General features: G+C 39.2%; 1 protein-coding gene and 1 long non-coding RNA gene across 8 annotated transcripts; one reads left to right on the top strand and one right to left on the bottom strand.

The window, feature by feature from the left end:
• Positions 1-1,415: 1,415 nt before the first annotated feature.
• On the top strand, positions 1,416-15,132 carry LOC125688424 (arylsulfatase D-like). Of its 7 annotated transcripts, none has more exons than XM_048934510.1 (11): positions 1,416-1,495; positions 4,040-4,089; positions 4,313-4,462; positions 5,313-5,434; positions 6,729-6,851; positions 10,358-10,781; positions 11,655-11,791; positions 12,338-12,472; positions 13,088-13,250; positions 13,538-13,659; positions 14,296-15,132. In XM_048934510.1, exons 2-11 carry the CDS (start codon positions 4,064-4,066, stop codon positions 14,673-14,675), a joined length of 1,782 nt encoding a protein of 593 aa, XP_048790467.1. In that variant the 5' UTR covers positions 1,416-1,495; positions 4,040-4,063; the 3' UTR covers positions 14,676-15,132. The 7 variants fall into 7 exon arrangements, with proteins under 7 accessions (XP_048790467.1, XP_048790465.1, XP_048790466.1 ...); XM_048934509.1 differs by lacking the exon at positions 1,416-1,495 and adding an exon at positions 1,716-1,977; XM_048934508.1 differs by having other exon boundaries at positions 1,425-1,495; positions 4,040-4,462.
• LOC125688430 (uncharacterized) lies at positions 14,549-18,281 on the bottom strand. The gene is made up of 3 exons (XR_007374718.1): positions 16,637-18,281; positions 15,128-15,335; positions 14,549-14,660 (listed from the first exon to the last, which is right to left on the bottom strand). It is a non-coding gene; the product is annotated as an uncharacterized LOC125688430 (long non-coding RNA).
• Between the last annotated feature and the right edge of the window lie 610 nt (positions 18,282-18,891).

Raw genomic sequence — 18,891 nt, forward strand, 5'->3', positions numbered from 1 at the left:
GCTACCAGTCTGGGGTTTCTGATTCTCAGATGTTTTAAGTACTTCAAAGGTCAGTAAGTGCTACTTCCTCCAGCACCCATTCTAAAGGAAATGAGGGTAAAAGACAAGAGTGTGCAAGACTTCCACATTCATTCCTAGTTCAGAATAAATACAGACTTTCTGAAGATTTCTCCACAGAAAATAGGCAGAGCTAGGTAGCACAGTGTTTGGAAACAGCATTAGCTTAGCATAAAGCCCTAGGCCTTGGGGAGAAGCCCTCTGTATGTGGCTTACATCTTTCTCCCCTTCCAAGATCATACACCAAAATAAATACAAGTTGCTGTTATAAGAGGGGTGTGCTTAAACCACAAGGTCTGCTCTTCTTTCTATATCTTCCTCACACTATGGCTGTGCCCAGAAGTCAGTTTCCAGTAGGCAGATTTCAAGCAGTGCTTCTTGCCGTGGTATTCTGATTCAGCTTTTTCTGGGTTTGAAGGCCCTAGATAAAACAAGGAGATAGGAGGTACATTCCTGCCATGTCACTGCAGACATGAACTCGATTTTCTGCTACACTGTAAATTTAGTAAATAACATAGCAGTTATAGAGTGTGGTTCTCCATTACAAATACTATATAATTTGTAAGAAGTCATGGAAAAAACATAAGAAGCAATAAAAGAAGCAATAAAATAATAAGAAGCATGAGAGCCTGCTCCAGTCAGCACTGGGACTGATGGCATCCTGAACAGAAAGACATAGTACCTCCAAAGGTGCATTTTTTCAGACAACATGCAGCAGCAGAGGGCATCCGACAACAAGGAATCCTTTGCATGTTAATGAATCTTGAAATACTAACATGAATGGGAATAGGAAATAGAGATGTACAGATTGGGTGACTATAGTGAAGGTTGGGGATAAGGAGCAGGCACTGAGAACAGAAGAAAAGGGATACCAAGCACATCACGTCTCCTGTGTGTGTGCCAACTGTAACCATCCCAGCACAGAAATCTGGGTTGAGGAGAAAATGGGAGAGGAATAATATACACTGCTGACATTGCTAACACCAGCCATGCAGGTGCTCCATGAATAAACCAACCTGAGCACTGCCATTGGTGCACCTCCAAATCCTAATCTAACAATGTCCCTTCTCTTTTAACATATGAAAGCACAGGAAATTCTCTGCAGGCACTGCAAGATAGCTGTTTGATAGTATCTTTTCCAAAACACTTGGTCTGACAGGGCTCAAACAAGAAAATCAAGAAAGAATGCACTAGCTTGTATGTAGCTAAACCATTCCTTTGAGCACTGACAAGAAACCAGGCAGCATTCACATGTCCAGCCAAATGACTCATTTTCTGGATAAGCAAATTCAGGTCTCTTCCTTCCACCTCCTCACCACACCCTAAGTCTGCATCCTACTGCAAATGCAGAGGTGACACTGTCATTGCTGCAGGCACTCAGGGCTGCTATAAAGTGAAGATTTGTGCTCAATTTCCACAGGCAAAGAAATACTGCTTTGTAAGTACAGCACTTTTCTGGTTTGTTTTGTTTTGGTTTTTTTCTGAGTGGAAATGAGGAGAGGTTTATTAGGAGCTGTTACTGCATCTTTATTGGAGCATGTCAGACCTGAAGGAGATTGTATGCTTACCGTGAGAAACCAGTGGCTGGGCAAGCAGCCATTCAGCTGCACCTCCGGCATGCCAGCCCAACCCTGTTGCCTGCATGAATGTTGCCATTGTGCAGATGGCAGCAGGAACACACAGCTTGAGGGACCCCAGTACAAGTCAGCCCATCCAAGTGTGGTAGAGCACGGCTTTTCTTGGGGGGAAGTGCGCATGAGCAGCCAGGGCAGATTTAAGGACTGCCTTCAGAACAGATGCGGGACGCTGCACCGCTGTAGCAGTGGTCACGCTGAAAAGTTTGGAATGGTTTTAAGTCGGCTGAAAGATCACACTCCAGTGCCTCAGCTGCCTGCATTGAGCCTAACCTGATACTGCCAGGTACCGTATTCATACTCCCTTGCTGTCTCTGGAAATGCACAGGAACATTTTAATGGGCATTTGGAAAAGTTTCTTGCTGCTGTAGATAAAAATATCTCAAGGAAGTGTTCAGAAGGCATTTCCCTTAACAACAGCATTGTTCTCATTCATGTCTGTGTTAAAAGTGAGAGCGGTTAGCTCCTGAATGTGCCTGTTTTGTTGTTTTTTGGTTTTGTGTTTGTTTTGTTTTGTTTTACCTAAATGAAGTCTATAAATTAGGAAATTTTAGAAGAAATTTTCACAGACTGAGAAGGACCAAACTGAATGGAATATAACCTGTGAGAGCTTTCAAGGAGCGCTGCCAAGCTGATGTCACAACTGGCTGCTGCTGTTGGGAAATGTGAATCTCGGTGTAGCTGAAAATGTAAATGTTTATCTTGTGAGAATTTTGATAGAGAAGTAAAGAGATTTTACAAGTTCAGTCAGTAAAGGAAAACAGCAAACTATAGAAGACTTGCAAGCTGTTTCTCCTCAGGATTATTAAAATGGATGAAGAAAGAGATACTACTCCTGGAGGTGCTAACTAATGAGACAGGAGAACTTTGCTTCCAGCTGTGTTCAGTTCAGGTGCAGAGCAGCTGCTTGTGGCAGCTTGGCCATGGAGGCCCCTCAACGTGTTGGTTCTCCAAAGCACTCAAAGCCAGGCCAGAGAGAAGCTGGCTGCCCACAACAGGGCTCCTGCTGACTTCTCAAAAAGCTAATGAACTAGGAGAACTTCTCCGACAAGCCCTCGTACCCCCCAGGAGCTACCAAGGTTTCTGTGGCAGCATTCCCACTGCCATCAGTGAGGCAGTGGCCAGGCAGGGGTAACTGTCAGGCAGTGCAGCAAGCTGTTTTCTGTACATTGCCTGCTATTCACAGCCAGCTTCTAAGAAGTCCAGCCTGGAGTTCCACCCCATGCTTTGAAGCAAGATAATCCAACTATGAAGCACAGGCAGGTTGAGATAAGAAATTACACCTAAATTTGAGTATTTCTACATCCCATTAATTTTGACTTTTGGAGGCATATAGTATGCATATATAAAACTGCAGTGTACCCCAATATCTGTCTTGCAGCAAAGACAAAAGCCGAGGTGCAGAAGTCTGAGTGTCTGTAGATAGCAATGTTGTGTCAGTACTGAGGTATTGTAAATGGCCGAATAATGATTTTCTAAGTATAGAGGAGTAAATTTTCCCATTGAAGCTTATAACACTGAGGAATAAAATGTATTAACCATGGTTACTAACTAAAATGCTAAATATTATCGTTTCTGGGAAACAAAATGTTAAACCGGCACAATTTTGAAAAGTGGGACATGGGATGGTTCCACAAGACACGAGATAAAATTGAAAGGATTCTATTGAAAAGCCTGGGATAGAGGATCATTTTTCTAACTTTAAAACAGTTTGTCTTGCCCTCACAGTCAAAGAAAAATCCCGATAGGAACCTTTGCAGAAAGCTGTAGACAGAGGGGAGAAATAGCACAGAACCCCAAAATCTGATACATACAAAGGTGAAAAAAGCTCAGCTTGGAGTTTGAAGTCATACAATAAGAGGACACAAATGTAGTGTCTTCTGTTCTTCATTGAAAGAGTATGACTAGAGATTATATGGCTGAAGATTTATCTCATGAGCCTGAAAGGAAACTTGGCACGTTATGTGAAGAAGCAGCAGGTTGTTACTATCACAGTGATTACAGAAAAAATAAATGATAGAAAAGATGGGATTTCAAAAAGATTTTGACTTCCTTTTGACTAAATACTATTTTTTAAAAAGCTGAGCTGTGTAATAAAGGAGAATTATTTTGCTATTTTAAGTGTAACATATTCACAAAAGAGCAAAATTCCTCTAAGAAATGAAGACATCCTATCAATAAAAATAATACTAATGCTTTTACTCTTCTTCATTTACAAGCTGATCAAAGTCAAACTAAAGCAAGTAAATGGATGCTGATGGGCTTTGATTAAGTTTTTTATCTATTTTTATGGCAGTGACAACTAGAAAGATGCAGACTTAACCAGGCTCTTTCTTTTGGTTTTACAGGATCTGAATGCTACAAATGCAGAAATGATTTGGCAACAAATGTCACATTGGTACGAAAAAGTTCATGAAATATTTTAATATTATTATTAAATCTGAAGCCATCTAACTTTAATAATGACAAAACACTGTATTATAAAAGAATGGGCTTTCTGTAAAGCATACTCACAATCTGATTTTCTGTTTGTTTGATTGGTTGGTTCTTGCTTTTACCACTGTAATATTAGAGGGATGAATGGTCAGATCATTGGCTTCCTTCCTTCTCCTGTGTTTCAGGACATGCCTGCACAAAGCCCTGATTTTCAGTCTGCTTCTGCAGCCACTAATGACACAGCCTTCCATTATCACTCAGCCAAACTTTGTCCTGTTGTTGGCTGATGATCTTGGTATAGGGGATGTAGGTTGCTACGGGAATGATACTATCAGGTAAGGAAACAGCATATTAATGAACAGAGCTGATATTTGATGCAAGCCTTCAGTCTTCTGCCCATCACCAGCCATTACAGCAGTCTTCAAATTCATTTACCACAGAAATGGGGAGATTTCCTATGGGAGTCACTATGTAAATGTAAATAACACTACCTGGAGTATCTTACACCCTAGAGGGCATTCCCAGGGCCAGCTCTGCTATGCAGAGCTGTTCTTATCTGGGAGTATGTAAACTGAGAAATGCTAAGCACTTGCATGTATCTGAAGATAGAAATACTGTCTCCTCTTTCAAGTGCTTTGTCATTCATCAAGCGAATCACTGATGTGAATTATGTTAATAGGAAATACTTCTGTTTACAAATTTGAGGACATAGAGTTTGCCTTTTCTTTGGAAATCATGCCACATTAATGCCTTTTGGCCTTCTACCAGCTTGTCACCAAACTTTGTGTGATTACCCTGCTAAGCCAGAAAAGTTCTCAGAATCTCACCCTGATCAACACCAACTAGCAAGTTTCTGGCAGTCATCTCTGCATGGCTTGGCCTCTAGCGTAAGATATCCTCAAGGCTTGAGTTCTTTTCTTCAATAGCAGTGGGGTGCCATTCACCAACAACCTCAGTAGCATCTGAAATGGTAAGAAATAAGAAGGAATAATTGTCTTGAAATGTATCCAGACAGCTTTTTTTCTTTTTAATGAAGGGGAAAAAAAATCTAATCTTGAATAAAATATAATAAAATAATTCAAGTACAAAAAAGATTCCCAAAACAGAGGTAAGTGTATTATTCCTCATTCCCATTCCTTTGAAGGCTCTATGATTGATATCTGACAATGCTGGTTGTGCTTTTAGGACTCCAAACATTGATCGCCTGGCAAGGGAAGGAGTGAAGCTGACCCAACATATCTCTGCAGCTCCACTTTGCACCCCCAGCAGAGCAGCGTTTCTCACTGGCAGATATCCCATTCGATCAGGTTTGCTTTGCACAGCCAAGTGGCCTTTAAAAATTACTTTATTGCTGAATGGAACAGTGCTATATGATCACCACAAAAGAAATGAGAGTGCTGTGGACATGAAGGCACATGAAGATTCACCAGCTAGGTCTAATACCTTTGATGTTGCATCTGTATTTATGGGGTACAATGAACCAGCCTTGAGGGGGCAGGGGGAAAGCCAGCTCTGCAGAGTAGATTGCTCCCCATCACCTAGTAACTCTGTTTGCCTTTTGGTGCTCTAGCGCAGCTAGAATGGAATTGGTACTGCTTTTTACCTTCAGATAAGTCATTACAAAGATCTACACAGACCTCTGTAGATTTCTGTTTGTTCCCTCCAGTCTGGGTGCAGAGCAAGTTGTTTGCAGAACAGATTTGTTATCTGTGGATCAGAATGCATCTGTCCTACATAATTACAGTTTGACAGCTGTATTATTTTTCTCAGTTCTGTTTTTGATTTAAAACTACTATTCTATCAAAATGCTTTCTTGAACTGAAGAAGTATGATAAACAAGTAGCTCTGTATGTTTCTGGCAGTGACTGTATTACTGGTCCTATTGCAAATGATCCTCAGTGTCTTCATTCCTGAGGCATTTTGAAGCCAATATGTAATCCTATTTTTGTACTGATAACTTGCACTGAGACTGGAAAATGCACATGCACTTGTATAGACCTTATCTCCCACTGTAACAGCAAGGCCAAGACATGCAGTGCTTCCATGGCATTTCATACTTCACATTACATCATATGACAGGGTTATGTCAGTATATAAAGTTGAGTAACAGGGTATAAACCTGTAGGTGTGGAGAAGACCATGGTGCCATGTAGCTTCTCTGTGGGTTTCAGCAGCCATATAGTAGTAGCTGTGCCACTCTGCAGAGCATTTTGAGTTCCCAGGCAGCCATATGCAAGGTGGAGTTTGAGGGTGACAGAGGTCCAAAATCTCCCTCCTGCGCTCCCTGTCCTCACCACCACACTAGGCCAGTGCACTGCTTGCAGCCTGGATGTTACTGCAACATATAAATACATCTGTATAACTGTGCCAGTGCAGATTAAAATGGTGCGGTGTGAGCTGCAGAGAAGGATAGCTATTATGCAGTGGAGAGATTTAACTCTTTCTTGTCCTTGTTCACTGTCCTAGATTCATGTCCCCAAGCTAACAGCATTAGGATAAATATTTAACCCTGTAATACCAATGAAATCAGGAAACAAGGAAGTCCATTTAATAAAATTACCAGTTATACTTATTGAGGTTTTTTTTACTATTATTTTGTAGGAATGGATGCTGTAAACAATTACCGTGTTATTTTTTGGAATGGTGGCTCAGGAGGGCTCCCTCCAAATGAGACCACTTTTGCCAAAATACTGCAGCGACAAGGCTACAGCACAGGACTAATCGGTATGGAAACGTTTCTGAATCACTGGATCAGTCATAGAATTACAGAATGGCTTAGGTGGGAATGGACCTCAAAGCCCACCCAGCCACAACCCCTGCCATGGTCAGGGCTGCCCTCCTCCAGCTTAGGCTGCCCAGGGCCCCATCCAACCTGCCCTTGAGCACCTCCAAGGATGGGGCACCACAGCTTCTCTGGGCAAATTATGCCAATGCCTCATCACTCTCTGAGAAAGAAATTTCCTCCTAATACCTAATGGCTTACACTGTGTTTCACCCATAAATCTCACTCAAACCTGTTGGTTTCTTTAGCAAATGCCTATACCTCAGCAGTAATATTTATATTTCCTGATCCTAGCATATCATGTTCTGACCAAAAAGAATCTCATAAAAGAAGAAATGTCTGACAAAAAGAATGACCTCTACTCTTGGCCTGCTTTCAAGCATGTTGACATTAGGCCATCAAAAAATATATTGGAAAATATGTTGTTAAATATATTAACTGAATGCCATTCTACAGGTTATTCCAGTGCTATTTAACAAGAAAGCAAATGCATGAGTTTCATGTAAATATGCATATTTATGGTTTGTTTGGAAAACAGCAGACTCTCAACTTGCACAGAAGGGAACAGCTGCTGCTTAAAACAGCGGAATCAGTTCAAAATGTCATGGGATTTGGTCTTTCAAAAACAGAAACAAAGCAATTACTTCTTTTTAAGTACATCATGCCTTTGTAGTTCACCAGTATTTAAGCAAAACCCACAAAACATTACATCCTTCAGCATTAATAGAAATTCCATTTTACTTTATATTTTACAGGCTTTTTTAATATAGTTGTAACTTTTCCTCCCGATGCAGTTTCAAATGATTATTTATCTTAGATATGTCACATGGCACTGCAGAACTGAGGAAACACAAAAGTTCCGGAGATGAATATTCAATGATTTGCCCTACTTCATCCAAGCCTCTAAATGCCCATAGCCAAAATCTATGACTGACACAAAAAAAAACAACAGTTGCACAAGTAAACTGAATTTACTGCAAAAAAATGTTTGCAGCAATGGATTTATATTCATCCAGCAGAATAAATTGGAGACATAAAGAACAACAGCAAACAAAGTAAAGCCTTCTAAACATTTTAAGTTCTGTATTAACAAATCTTTCTGTTGGATTTGTAGCAATATCATAAAATAGCCTGTGCCCATTAGCCAAGTTCTTCAGCTTGGCATCAGCGTTTAATCACTAATGAAATAATCAGATTTGTCCCCACTTTGAAAAAGAATTGCCCTGTGGGGAGACTGCTGCATCCCAGCTGGGAGGTATCTAGCAAAATGGGCCACCATTTTCCCTGGCATTTCAGCTATCACAGAATCACAGAATGGCCAGGGTTGGAAGGGACCTCAAGGATCATGAATTTCCAACCCCCCTGCCACATGCAGGGCCACAGACGTCCCCATTTAATACTAGACCAGGTTGTTCAGGGCCACATCCAACCTGGCCTTGAACACCTCCAGGTATGGGGCATCCACAACCTCTCTGGGCAGCCTGTTCCAGCACCTCACCACTCTCTCTGTAAAGAATTTCCCCCTGATATCCAACCTCAATCTTCCCTCCTCCAACTTAAAACCATTTCCCCTTGTCTTGCTGTTATCTACCCTTTCAAAGAGTTCATTCCCCTCCTGTTGATTCACCTCCCTGAGAGTGTCTTTTAGTCATGTAGTTTATCTAGATTCACAGATTCTGATTATATGAACTTTTTAGGTGGTATAGTGACATAAAAGCAAAATAAAAAACTACCAGAAGAAACCATAAGAATAAATAACATTCAAGTCACGAAACAAGAAATCTTAAATAACATCTGTCCATATCATTACAATTGAATGGACACTTAATTGCTGCAGCTGAGTGGTTTGTCATTGCTTTGTTCTGAGCACAATCAGTTTAATTGCATAGTTAAATCCTACTGATAAACTGTGGTTTGATGTCAGGAAATTTGTTTGTAGAGTCCTTGTAAGTCATAAAGCCACTGCTGTATAACATACACCCTCAAGGAATAATTTATCCTTATTAGACAATTTAACCTCTGTAGTTTAGAGCTTTTTGGAGCATGTCAGAAACCTTTGTCAAACTCAACTAGAGATTAAGGTGTCAAAGTACATCTGAAGTCCAAGGATACTTTAGCTGCACCTGTATTTATGACCAATACATCTACATGTTTATTACAAACCTGTTTCATTTTACAGCTGGTTCTAAATATGTTAAGAGGTAAACTGAATATAGATTTTGGCTGTAAATAATTCATGCACCTAGAATATAGCTTTCCCGTTTCTTTATATTAACATCCAAAAAAGTAACTTTCTTTCTTTGTTTAGGATGATGTATTTCAGTAAGTGCATAGTTCTTTAATCCACAATAAGAACTGGTTGCAAATTAGTTTTTTTAGTAAAATTCTGAGGGTTCATTTTGATCTATAAATCTGACATCCAAGGACTCCATTGCATTAGAGGTTGTAAGAAGTAATTAAGCTGCACCTCCTGCACAAGACTCCTGTCATTTCATTCAGATATTCTTGAGCCTCAGTGTTTGAGCCAAAGGAGCCGACTTGTTGTGTTTCCGTGTAAGTACCTAACCAGTCTGATTGCATAAACTTAAAAAGGAAGGAAAAGCATAATTTTGATGTGCCATTCATCATAATAGGGAACATCTGATCATAAAAAAAAAAGAACATATGGTATTGTAAAATGCCACGAGGTCTTCCTTTTGATGTTTGAAGACTTTAAAAGAAAAACACTTTGACTGTTTATGATTAAATACAAATAAACAGCAAAAAATATATATATATATTCTCATTCAGGATATGGAGATAATATTATCAACAAACTGACTTAAACATATACAGTTTCATGGTGAATCTTGACCTCTTGAGCGTAAGCCCTGGATCCTGTGGTTTACCTGACAAAACCACTGTTGAGATGTATGCTATTTGATGCACACCATGCATCACTGAGTCTTGCTGAAATCCTTCCATTAAGTTATTAAAAACTTTCCAGAAGCGAGTCTTCATAGCATCTTGAAAGTAAAAAGACAATAGAACAGTGTTATTTTTCCATGTGCTTTCCAATGGTCCCCCTCCTCCCATTTCATACCATTTCATCTTCAAGAAGGCCATACATTTTGTACAGTTATGAAAAACTGATTCTTTCCATATATCTAGTTCTTTTCATAGTCCAGACTTATTTGTATTTGATCATAGCTACATGATCAAGGCACGGATATGTATACAGAGAACCAATAACTCTGGTGGAAATTTATAATTTACAGTGGTTAACGTTCATCAGTTATAAGATACACCCCATTTTATCTATGCATACTTAAGTATGTATCTGTGGGATGAAGAAGTTGCCACAAGCAAGAAAAAAAAAAAACAAAACATTTCTTTGAGAAATGTTTTAATGAAGAAAAGCTCATTTTTACATATTATTTCTTTACCTTTTAATAATATGTATTTTCAGGGAAGTGGCATCTAGGTGTTAACTGTGAACACCGAAATGACCATTGTCATCACCCTTTGAACCATGGGTTTGATTATTTCTATGGGATGCCTTTTACGCTAATAAGTGACTGCCAAACAACAGAAGAACCAGAGATGGATAGAGCCTTCAGAAGGAAAGTTTGGCTTTATACTCAGATGATTGCCCTCGCTACGCTCACCACTGCCCTAGGGAAACTCACCGGCTTGTTTTCTGTCCACTGGAGAACGGTGACCTGCCTTGCTCTGTTTAGTCTCCTTTTTTTTGTGTCCTGGTTCTCAAGTTATGGATTTGTAAGATATTGGAACTGCATTATAATGAGAAACCATGAAGTCACTGAGCAGCCAATGGTGACAGAAAGGACTACATCTTTTATTTTGAGAGAGGCCATTTCATTTATTGAAAGGTAATGTGAATTTCTGTTACAAACATTTATTCTGGTTTTCTGCATGTCTTTAAACTTTTAAACAGCATTTTCCTCCGTTAAGTCTCTGTATATTCTTTAACAGAAGACAGAATAACGAATATATGCTAATAATGATTCTATAGTACTAAAACAAAAGACAGTGCAGTAATTGGCTACAGCCAACATGGGTTCATGAAGGGAAAGTCCTTTTTAATCAACTTAATCTCTTTTCTTTTGACAAAGCTACCCATGTAGTTGTCAAAGGGAAGCCAGTTAATGTAATCTTTCTGGATTTCAGCAGAGCTGTTTCTCACAGTATCTGTTTCTCACGGTATCCTTCAGAACAAAATGTCACACATACAGCTAGACAAAAGCATAATGTGATGGGTAAACAACTGTCTGAGGGGCCAGTTCTACTAAATGGGGTCAAAACAGGCTGGCAGCCAGTCAGTAGTAAGGTTCAACTGTGCTCCATGTTAGGGCCAGTTCTCTTTAATGGCAGATGATAGGAGAAATGTGTTTGCCAGCAAGGGAAAGAAAAGCGATGAATTAGCTATATCATGCAGACTTATGTGGGAAGTCACTGGCAGGTGACAAACCTCTTCATTTCAGTACCACTGTGATAGTTTGCAATAGCAGAAAGTGGAGCTTCAGTATGAAACTTTTCTATGCATGACTCAATGGGAAAAAAAGGAGAAAAAAAAAAAAGAGACAAACAGTATTTTGCAGACAGATTCAAATCGGTGTAAGACGTTTCTGAGTTTACTATTAGAATATGTATGTAAATCATAATACCATTTTCCATTATGACTGAGCTCTGTAAGTACTGAGACCCTTTCTCTTAGTAACCAAGTGTTGATTCCTGTTTTTTAGAAATAAGCACAAGCCATTCCTCCTCTTTCTTTCATTTTTACACTCTCACACCCCTCTACTCACATCAGAGAAGTTTCTTGGGAAGAGTAGCCATGGCTTATATGGAGACAATGTAGAGGAGATGGACTGGATGGTGGGTAAGTCACCAGCAAATAAAAATGACTCCAGCTACTTAATGCCTAGCTGTGCACAATGAAGTGTAGTAACGCATTTTATAATAAAAATGCAGCTGTCAGTAGAAGAACAAGGAACAGAATTAACAGCGGGGAGAAAAAAAGTGCTAATATCTGTCACTGTTGGTTTACACTGTTAGCTTTTTATTTTCTAGAGTCTTTGATCAAGTGAGCCTTTCCATTCTTCAAATGCAGAATCTAAGTTTTTGAGGCCTTGAATAACGTTTTACTTACATAATTCTCTCCTTTACAATAGAGGCTCCTGGTCTGTAACTGTCATTCTTGCACTCCTCTTCTAAAATGCTAATTACAAAAAGATTTACAGCACATCACCATTTTTTGCTTTTGTAGACAGTGAAATAACAAATGTAAATCTCCGTCCTGCAAAACTTTTCTTTTAAACATTGACCATACATACATAGATAAATGTTTGCAAGTCAGAGGCTAAAAGGTATATTGTGTGAACTATATTTTTAATTTTTAAATATATATGCATTCTTGTATTTGCAGGGCAGGTTCTAGATGCTATCGACAGGGAAGGTTTGAAAAAAAATACACTAGTTTACTTTGCCTCTGATCATGGTGGATGGCTGGAGAGACAAGAAGGCAAAAGGCAGCTGGGTGGTTGGAATGGAATATACAGAGGTAAGATGGTGACAACCCAGCAACAACTACTACGGTATTCAGGGTACCACTAAAGCTTTGGTAAGACTGCATGTTTCAGAATTAACAGGTTTTTATCACTGGGAGTTGATAATTATGCATACAAAAATGTACACAATTCTAGTATGTGCAAATAGTTCCATGATTTTCAAACTGGCTCTTCCTTAAGGGGCAACTGATCACAAATTAATCGTTATTACACATGGTTAACATCCATATATATGATAATATCTGAAACTTTGCTTTAACTGCAGCAAGTATTTTATATGGTTGCAAAGGAGGAGAAGAGTGTTGGGAAATCACTTTATACCTAAAAATTTTATCCACATTGAGTTCTAATGTTGCAACATGCTTATAAAACAACAAAAAGGAGTGAGAGTAGAAGGTAACTTAAGGAGTGATTGAGTCAGTACGTTATCAGTGGTGCTAATGAGAAGGAGCTTAGTGGTAAACTCTAAGAGGAAGACTCAAGAAGATAAGATAGAGAGTTTATGCTAATACAGAGCATTCATCTAAAATGTCTTTTTATTTTAAATTAAGCATTTATTTTAATGAAAATTTGGGGGCTTTTTTTTTTTTTTTTTTTTCCAATGAAAGGTGGAAAAGCTATGGGAGGCTGGGAAGGAGGAATCCGCGTCCCAGGAATATTTAGATGGCCAGGAGTGTTACCTGCGGGCAGAGCGATCAGTGAACCTACCAGCCTTATGGACATTTATCCCACAGTAGTTCATTTGGCTGGAGGAGTAGTACCTCAGGACAGGTACAAACAAGTGTCCTTATTCCTCCTTTTCTCTCAAGATAATAGAAAACCTATTTCTGAAATATATTCTAAGGGTCTGACATTTTCTTTTCCACTCCTGCTCCTTTTCTAGGCACATAAGTCACTCTAGCTCAGTCACCTCTTCTCTGCATTCGAGATTCAACATCTGCTTATAGTCTACAAGCATCTTCTTTGTTCAGAGCTGTCAATTCCAACCTCAGGTGTCCAGAGGGAATATAGAACTGAACAGCTGTCCCCAGTCTGATGATCTCCATTTTTTCTGTTAGAGTAATTGATGGCCGGGATTTGATGCCTTTACTACAAGGAACAGTTGAGCACTCAGAGCACAAGTTCCTGTTTCATTACTGTGGCACTCATTTACATGCTGTGCGATGGCACCAGAAGGACAGTGAGTACAATTATTATTGCCCAAGATCTCAATTTAGTCTACAGTAGGACAGATTTGTTTACCCATTTTGGGGAGGAATTCAAACTTTCCAAATAGTTCCATGTGTAAGATGATAAAGAACATTGCCTGTACTTTTGTGACACAAAGTATTTGCTCATGGCTTCTAAGTATGCGACACAAGCAGTAGTAAGCTGTAGTACCAAGCAGAATACTGGAGTTCAGGATGGGTCTTGCCCATCCATCTATCTGAATGCAAGGTCTGGAGAATCCATGCCTTCCTTGTCTCAGGCAGAAGTCTTTGTCTCAGTCCTTTGTCTGTCCTACCCTAACAAGGAACAAGCCATGAAAACCCCAAATCTTTTTTTCTTGTCTATGTAAAATAACAAAAATAGGCATAAGTGATATTTGCTGAAAATTTTGAAGAAATTTAGAAAAATCAGAAATCATTTTACAGTATTAGTTTATATTTTGTGTCATTCAATTTAAATGAAATTACAAAACTCTATCGAGTAGTTCACGTAGACCCAATGTGCAAACCAATCTCACAAAAATTAACTGTAGGAAAACATTCAGTCCTCTAATGCTTGGTGATAATAACCATCAATATCATTCTGAGTCTTTTTTCTTTCCTGGCAGGTGGAGCTGTCTGGAAGGCTCATTATGTAACCCCAAACTTCCGTCCACTCGGGGCTGGAGCTTGTTATGACAGAGGATTTTGCCCATGTTTTGGGGAAGGCGTGACCCATCATGACCCTCCACTGCTGTTTGACCTCTCACGAGACCCTTCTGAGTCCCAGCCTCTGTCAGCTGACACCGAGCCCCTCTTTGACACTGTAATAGAGCAGATTGGGAGAGCCATTGAAGAGCACCGCAGGACACTGACTGCAGTCCCACAGCAGCTGTCTGTGTATAACATCATCTGGAAGCCATGGCTGCAGCCCTGTTGTGGGATGTTCCCGTTCTGTTGGTGCGATAAAGAAAGTGATGATAAACTTGCTGACCTACAAAGGAAATAACTGAAGTTACCCAAGGTTTTAGATCATGAATATTTTCTCTGGGGGGTGTTTATTAATGGATTGTTTGCTTAGGTTTTTTGTTTTTAATGGAGATTTTATTTGAGAATCGTTCCAGTAAGTTGCACAGTATTTGGTAAAGGTATCTTTAGACTGGACATTCTCAGGGATGGAGAACAGTATGATCTGAAGAACGTGTTTTAACTTGCATATGCTAACAACTGAAGGAAAAATTCAATTACACTGAAATGTAATAACATTAGACTTTTACCAGTAATTATACAACTTATCTTTTGTTGTTTACGAATGTATATTTAGAAGTTTTGGTTGGTTGATTTTTTTTTGCTTTGGAATTTGTAAATCATTCAGGGATTAAGGTTTCCTTTCTTTTTTACAGTTAATGGCAATGCTAGATATCCCTGTAATATATTTTTGCAGACAACTTTTCCTCCTACCTCCAGAATATTTCCTCATAGAATCTCCTCTAAAAGTAGCTTCCTTCCTTGTAGCTAGTCCCTCCAACAGCAGTGATGATGGCAGCTGATTAGCCTGGGGCTTCTTCATCAGAAGTCACTACTTAGTTGAGGCATGAAGTTTGGATACATATAAGCTGGATCTGCCACTGCTTTCTGAGGAAAGGTGTCTTCTGCTTGCAGTCAGTTTCTTTTTATGGAGAATACAAAAAGGAAAAAAATTTCGTTTTCCAAAGCCCTATTGCAACCAACTTCCTCAGCAGCACTAGCAGCACTAGCAAGTGCATAGTGGTATTGATGGTCACACAAGTACAAAGTCATTTGAGCACAGGTCACATAAGTTATGTCGGTGCCCTAAAAATGGCTAGGACTCATTTATCTCCTTTGGTAAATGTTTAGCTTATTTTGCTTTTATTTGCCCCCTTGTTTCTCTCAGTTCATCCATTGAGAAACCTACAGGCAAATAAAAAGTCCTACAGCTTAAAAGCAATGATGTATTGCATGCTGTGATCTCATGCATTTCACAGACTGTTGCTGACAGATGAGCACCCAGACGCTCCTTCACTGCTCACTTTGTTGAGAAAAACGCTCAGTCCTACTGTGAAAACTTCAAGGGATGAAGTGAATCCATCATTTCATGTATACCGGATTCTTGCTTAATTACTCCATGGTTAAGAATATGCACTTTATTTCATTTTTGAATTTATTTGATTTCACTTGTTCTTTCTTGGCTAGATTTAAAGTTCGTATTCAACATCCAACATTTTCTTTACAAGAATTTACTGCAGGACATTTGTTATTTTTTAATTTTTTTTTTTTTTCCAAGACTCACTTCTATTCTCAAGCCAAGGATTTTACACCCTTAGTTTTTTAATACCTTTAAAAATATGTAAGTCTAAGACCTGTGTATATAACTAAACCCTTTTTTTTCTTTGACAGGAACACTTAATAGCACTGTAGGGTGTCTGTTTGGGGCTAGAGGGTACAAGAGCTAGAACTGGCACTGGTCACTGGTGTTTGCCCATGAAAGCACAGGTATCAAGGTGAACGAAAGCTTTGTTCCCTGTAGTCTCAAGGTCAGCCTCTGGGCATCTCATGTAGCACTATCACCCCTCCAGTCCTCTTCCTTCATATGCTGTCAAACAGCCGCCTAACAATGTCATTCCAGCCCCCGCTCTCCTTTACTAGGAGTTTTATAAGCAAATATTGGCACATGTTGCCAATCAGTCCATGACAAGTCATGCTGTACTTCCCAGGAGTTTCAGGCATGGCTCTTCTGCTGTGCCTGCTATGCTTTTCTTTTTGATTCACAGACCATCACAGGACTCATCATATTCAGGTCTTGTTTGTACTGTTCTGTTGCCCATGAATAATTAAACCGAGCTAACGTGGCACAAGCAACATTAAACTCATTTAGAACACAATCATTTATAAAAATATGATTTCAGAAAGGTTATTAATAGCAGTACTCATCAAGATCTGTTCACTTACCTTTTCAGTGAAGAACAAACTATCTGGAGAGATTCTGAACCACCCAATAACTCAATATACAATTCAAACTTTCTAAGTTGTTCTTACTTCATGGCTGCCAATCATTAGGGATCCTGCAGATCATAAAGAATGAAGGAAACACACCAAAGAGGCCCTGTGTACATTGGCTTAACCTGTTCTGGGACTACAGACTTTGGGATAGTCTTTCTCTTAACAGTACTGGGTGTTACCTCTTGGGTACTCAATGTTGTTTAACCTGCACTACCAACAACATCAGGCAGAGGTCTCTTTAATGAGCACGACAGCACACAGGCGCAACCAAATGCAAATTAATTACAATCAATATCACCCCCACAGGGTGAAGCAGCAGGTGTAACAGGGTTTTCCTAGTCATCGACGATCCTCCAATGACCCCATCCGAGCAGGCAGTCAATGAGTTTATTAGGGTAATTTTATCACAACTGTTTTGTCAGTCCTGTTAATTCCTCAGTAGCTCAACCAAACTGATTTTCATGCAAATCCACAGAACGCTGAGAAAAAAATACATAGATTTTTTTAAAGTACTTTAAGTATCTCTTACTTGCAAAGCAGGGGTTTAAAGTATCCATACGCAGAAGCTCATTAATCTCTTCTAGTATCACATTGTTCCTTAACAAGTGCTTTATTCTCTGGCCACTTGTGAGTTGACAGAAACCTATATACATACGTAATTCTGGGAATAAGGTCTTTAAATAGTTATTTTTTAAATGAATAACTGTGAAGTGATCTAAAACTGTCAGCTTTTTGAGAGGTTTCTCATTCATTGGCAGTATTGTAAATTCTGCAAAAATGCTATTTACAACAGTAACTTTAAAAAAAATGGCAGCAGCAGGAGAAGAAATTTCAGAGATGGCAGTCTTTAAATTACATTACAGTAGTTTATGGCTCTAACATACTTAGAGTGCACAGAATGTGTACAAAATGTAGCTGTTATGATTTTATCTATGTCCATAGAGGCAATTCTAACCCAGTTATGAGAGAAGCCTGAAGGCAGAGGATGGTCAATACAGGCATTCTTAAGACAAACAGATCTTCCATCCTTTTCTTCCTGTTTACAGAGAAGGCTACACAGTGCTGCAGAAAACTGCCTGTTTTGTTGAGGGTCATTTGATGCTTCATATGTTTTCTACAGCCATTCCTTACTAACATTCATGCATGTATGATGTTGGAAAGCACACTCTATGGTAATTTAACATTTATTTGGAAAGATATATGGAATGAAGGCAGATGTGGATTTGTGATGAACTTGGAATTGCTTTGCTGTGATAATGTATCATAATGTAGAGTACAAGGTGCATATGTTTAACATAGACCTGTTTGAACCTAAAAATTTTACAGGGGTTAAATAAGAAATTTTCAACCCTGGGGACCTTCTAGTTCAACACACTTTGCCTTCTTGTTTATAAATTCAAGTTATTGAGCTGTACACTTCAATGAAGGCAGGGATTTGCATTTGGTAAGCTGCATTGCTGTGGACTATCATCTAAAGTGAGAGTTTACACATGTGATTCAGACATAGACTTCTACATTATGATACACCTTTGTAAGGGATAAGATTTGCTAATTTGTTAATTTGAGAAGTTATCTCAGCTGCCCTAGGGTATTAAATGTGTTTTCAAATTCCAGTCTTCCATACATGCATGCTACTGGTGCAAGTATAATTTTTGTCTTCCAAAAAATAAGGTTTGTTATTTTTGTCTAATGAAAGCAGACAGCTGTTGTCTGCCAGTGTCTCACCAGAAGGAATGGCATGAGACAAGCATCATTCTCAGGCTGAAGAAGGGATTAACTCATCTGGAGGCACATTTTGAACATGAAAGTTCAAGCCAAAGACAGTAGATACCCTGATAATGTATGTATATCCAAAGTAGTAATGGTGAGCTCCCCAGAGGTCATTTCAGCACCTGAAAGAGAACTGGGTGGAATTTTAGTATTTATTATTGTGAAAAGTACACTTCACTAGCCATGAAGTGCCTTCTACAGGACTTCAGGTGCCTCTTTGAGCTGAACACACTGTCTGGGCTAAATCTAGGTACCTCCATGCTCACTGCAAATGACTGCATCCTCCTTCAGGGGCAATCTCCTCTTGAGACAGGAAAAATCATGAGGAAGAACAGAGGCAACAGTGCTGCAGGTGATATATTTTGTTATTCAAATAGAAAAGTAACTATGAATACGAGTAACATTTGAACTAAGATGCTGGCCTGAACACATGG

The sequence above is a fragment of the Lagopus muta genome, chromosome 1, assembly GCF_023343835.1.
Source record: "Lagopus muta isolate bLagMut1 chromosome 1, bLagMut1 primary, whole genome shotgun sequence".
NCBI lineage: Eukaryota > Metazoa > Chordata > Aves > Galliformes > Phasianidae > Lagopus > Lagopus muta.

Coding starts and splice junctions, on each gene's coding strand:
- LOC125688424 (XM_048934508.1), top strand. CDS start 4,272: ATGGTCAGATCATTGGCTTCCTTCCTTCTCCTGTGTTTCAGGACATGC. Junction 5,435..6,728: donor CAGATATCCCATTCGATCAG/GTTTGCTTTGCA, acceptor ATTATTTTGTAG/GAATGGATGCTGTAAACAAT. Junction 10,782..11,654: donor GCCATTTCATTTATTGAAAG/GTAATGTGAATT, acceptor CCTGTTTTTTAG/AAATAAGCACAAGCCATTCC.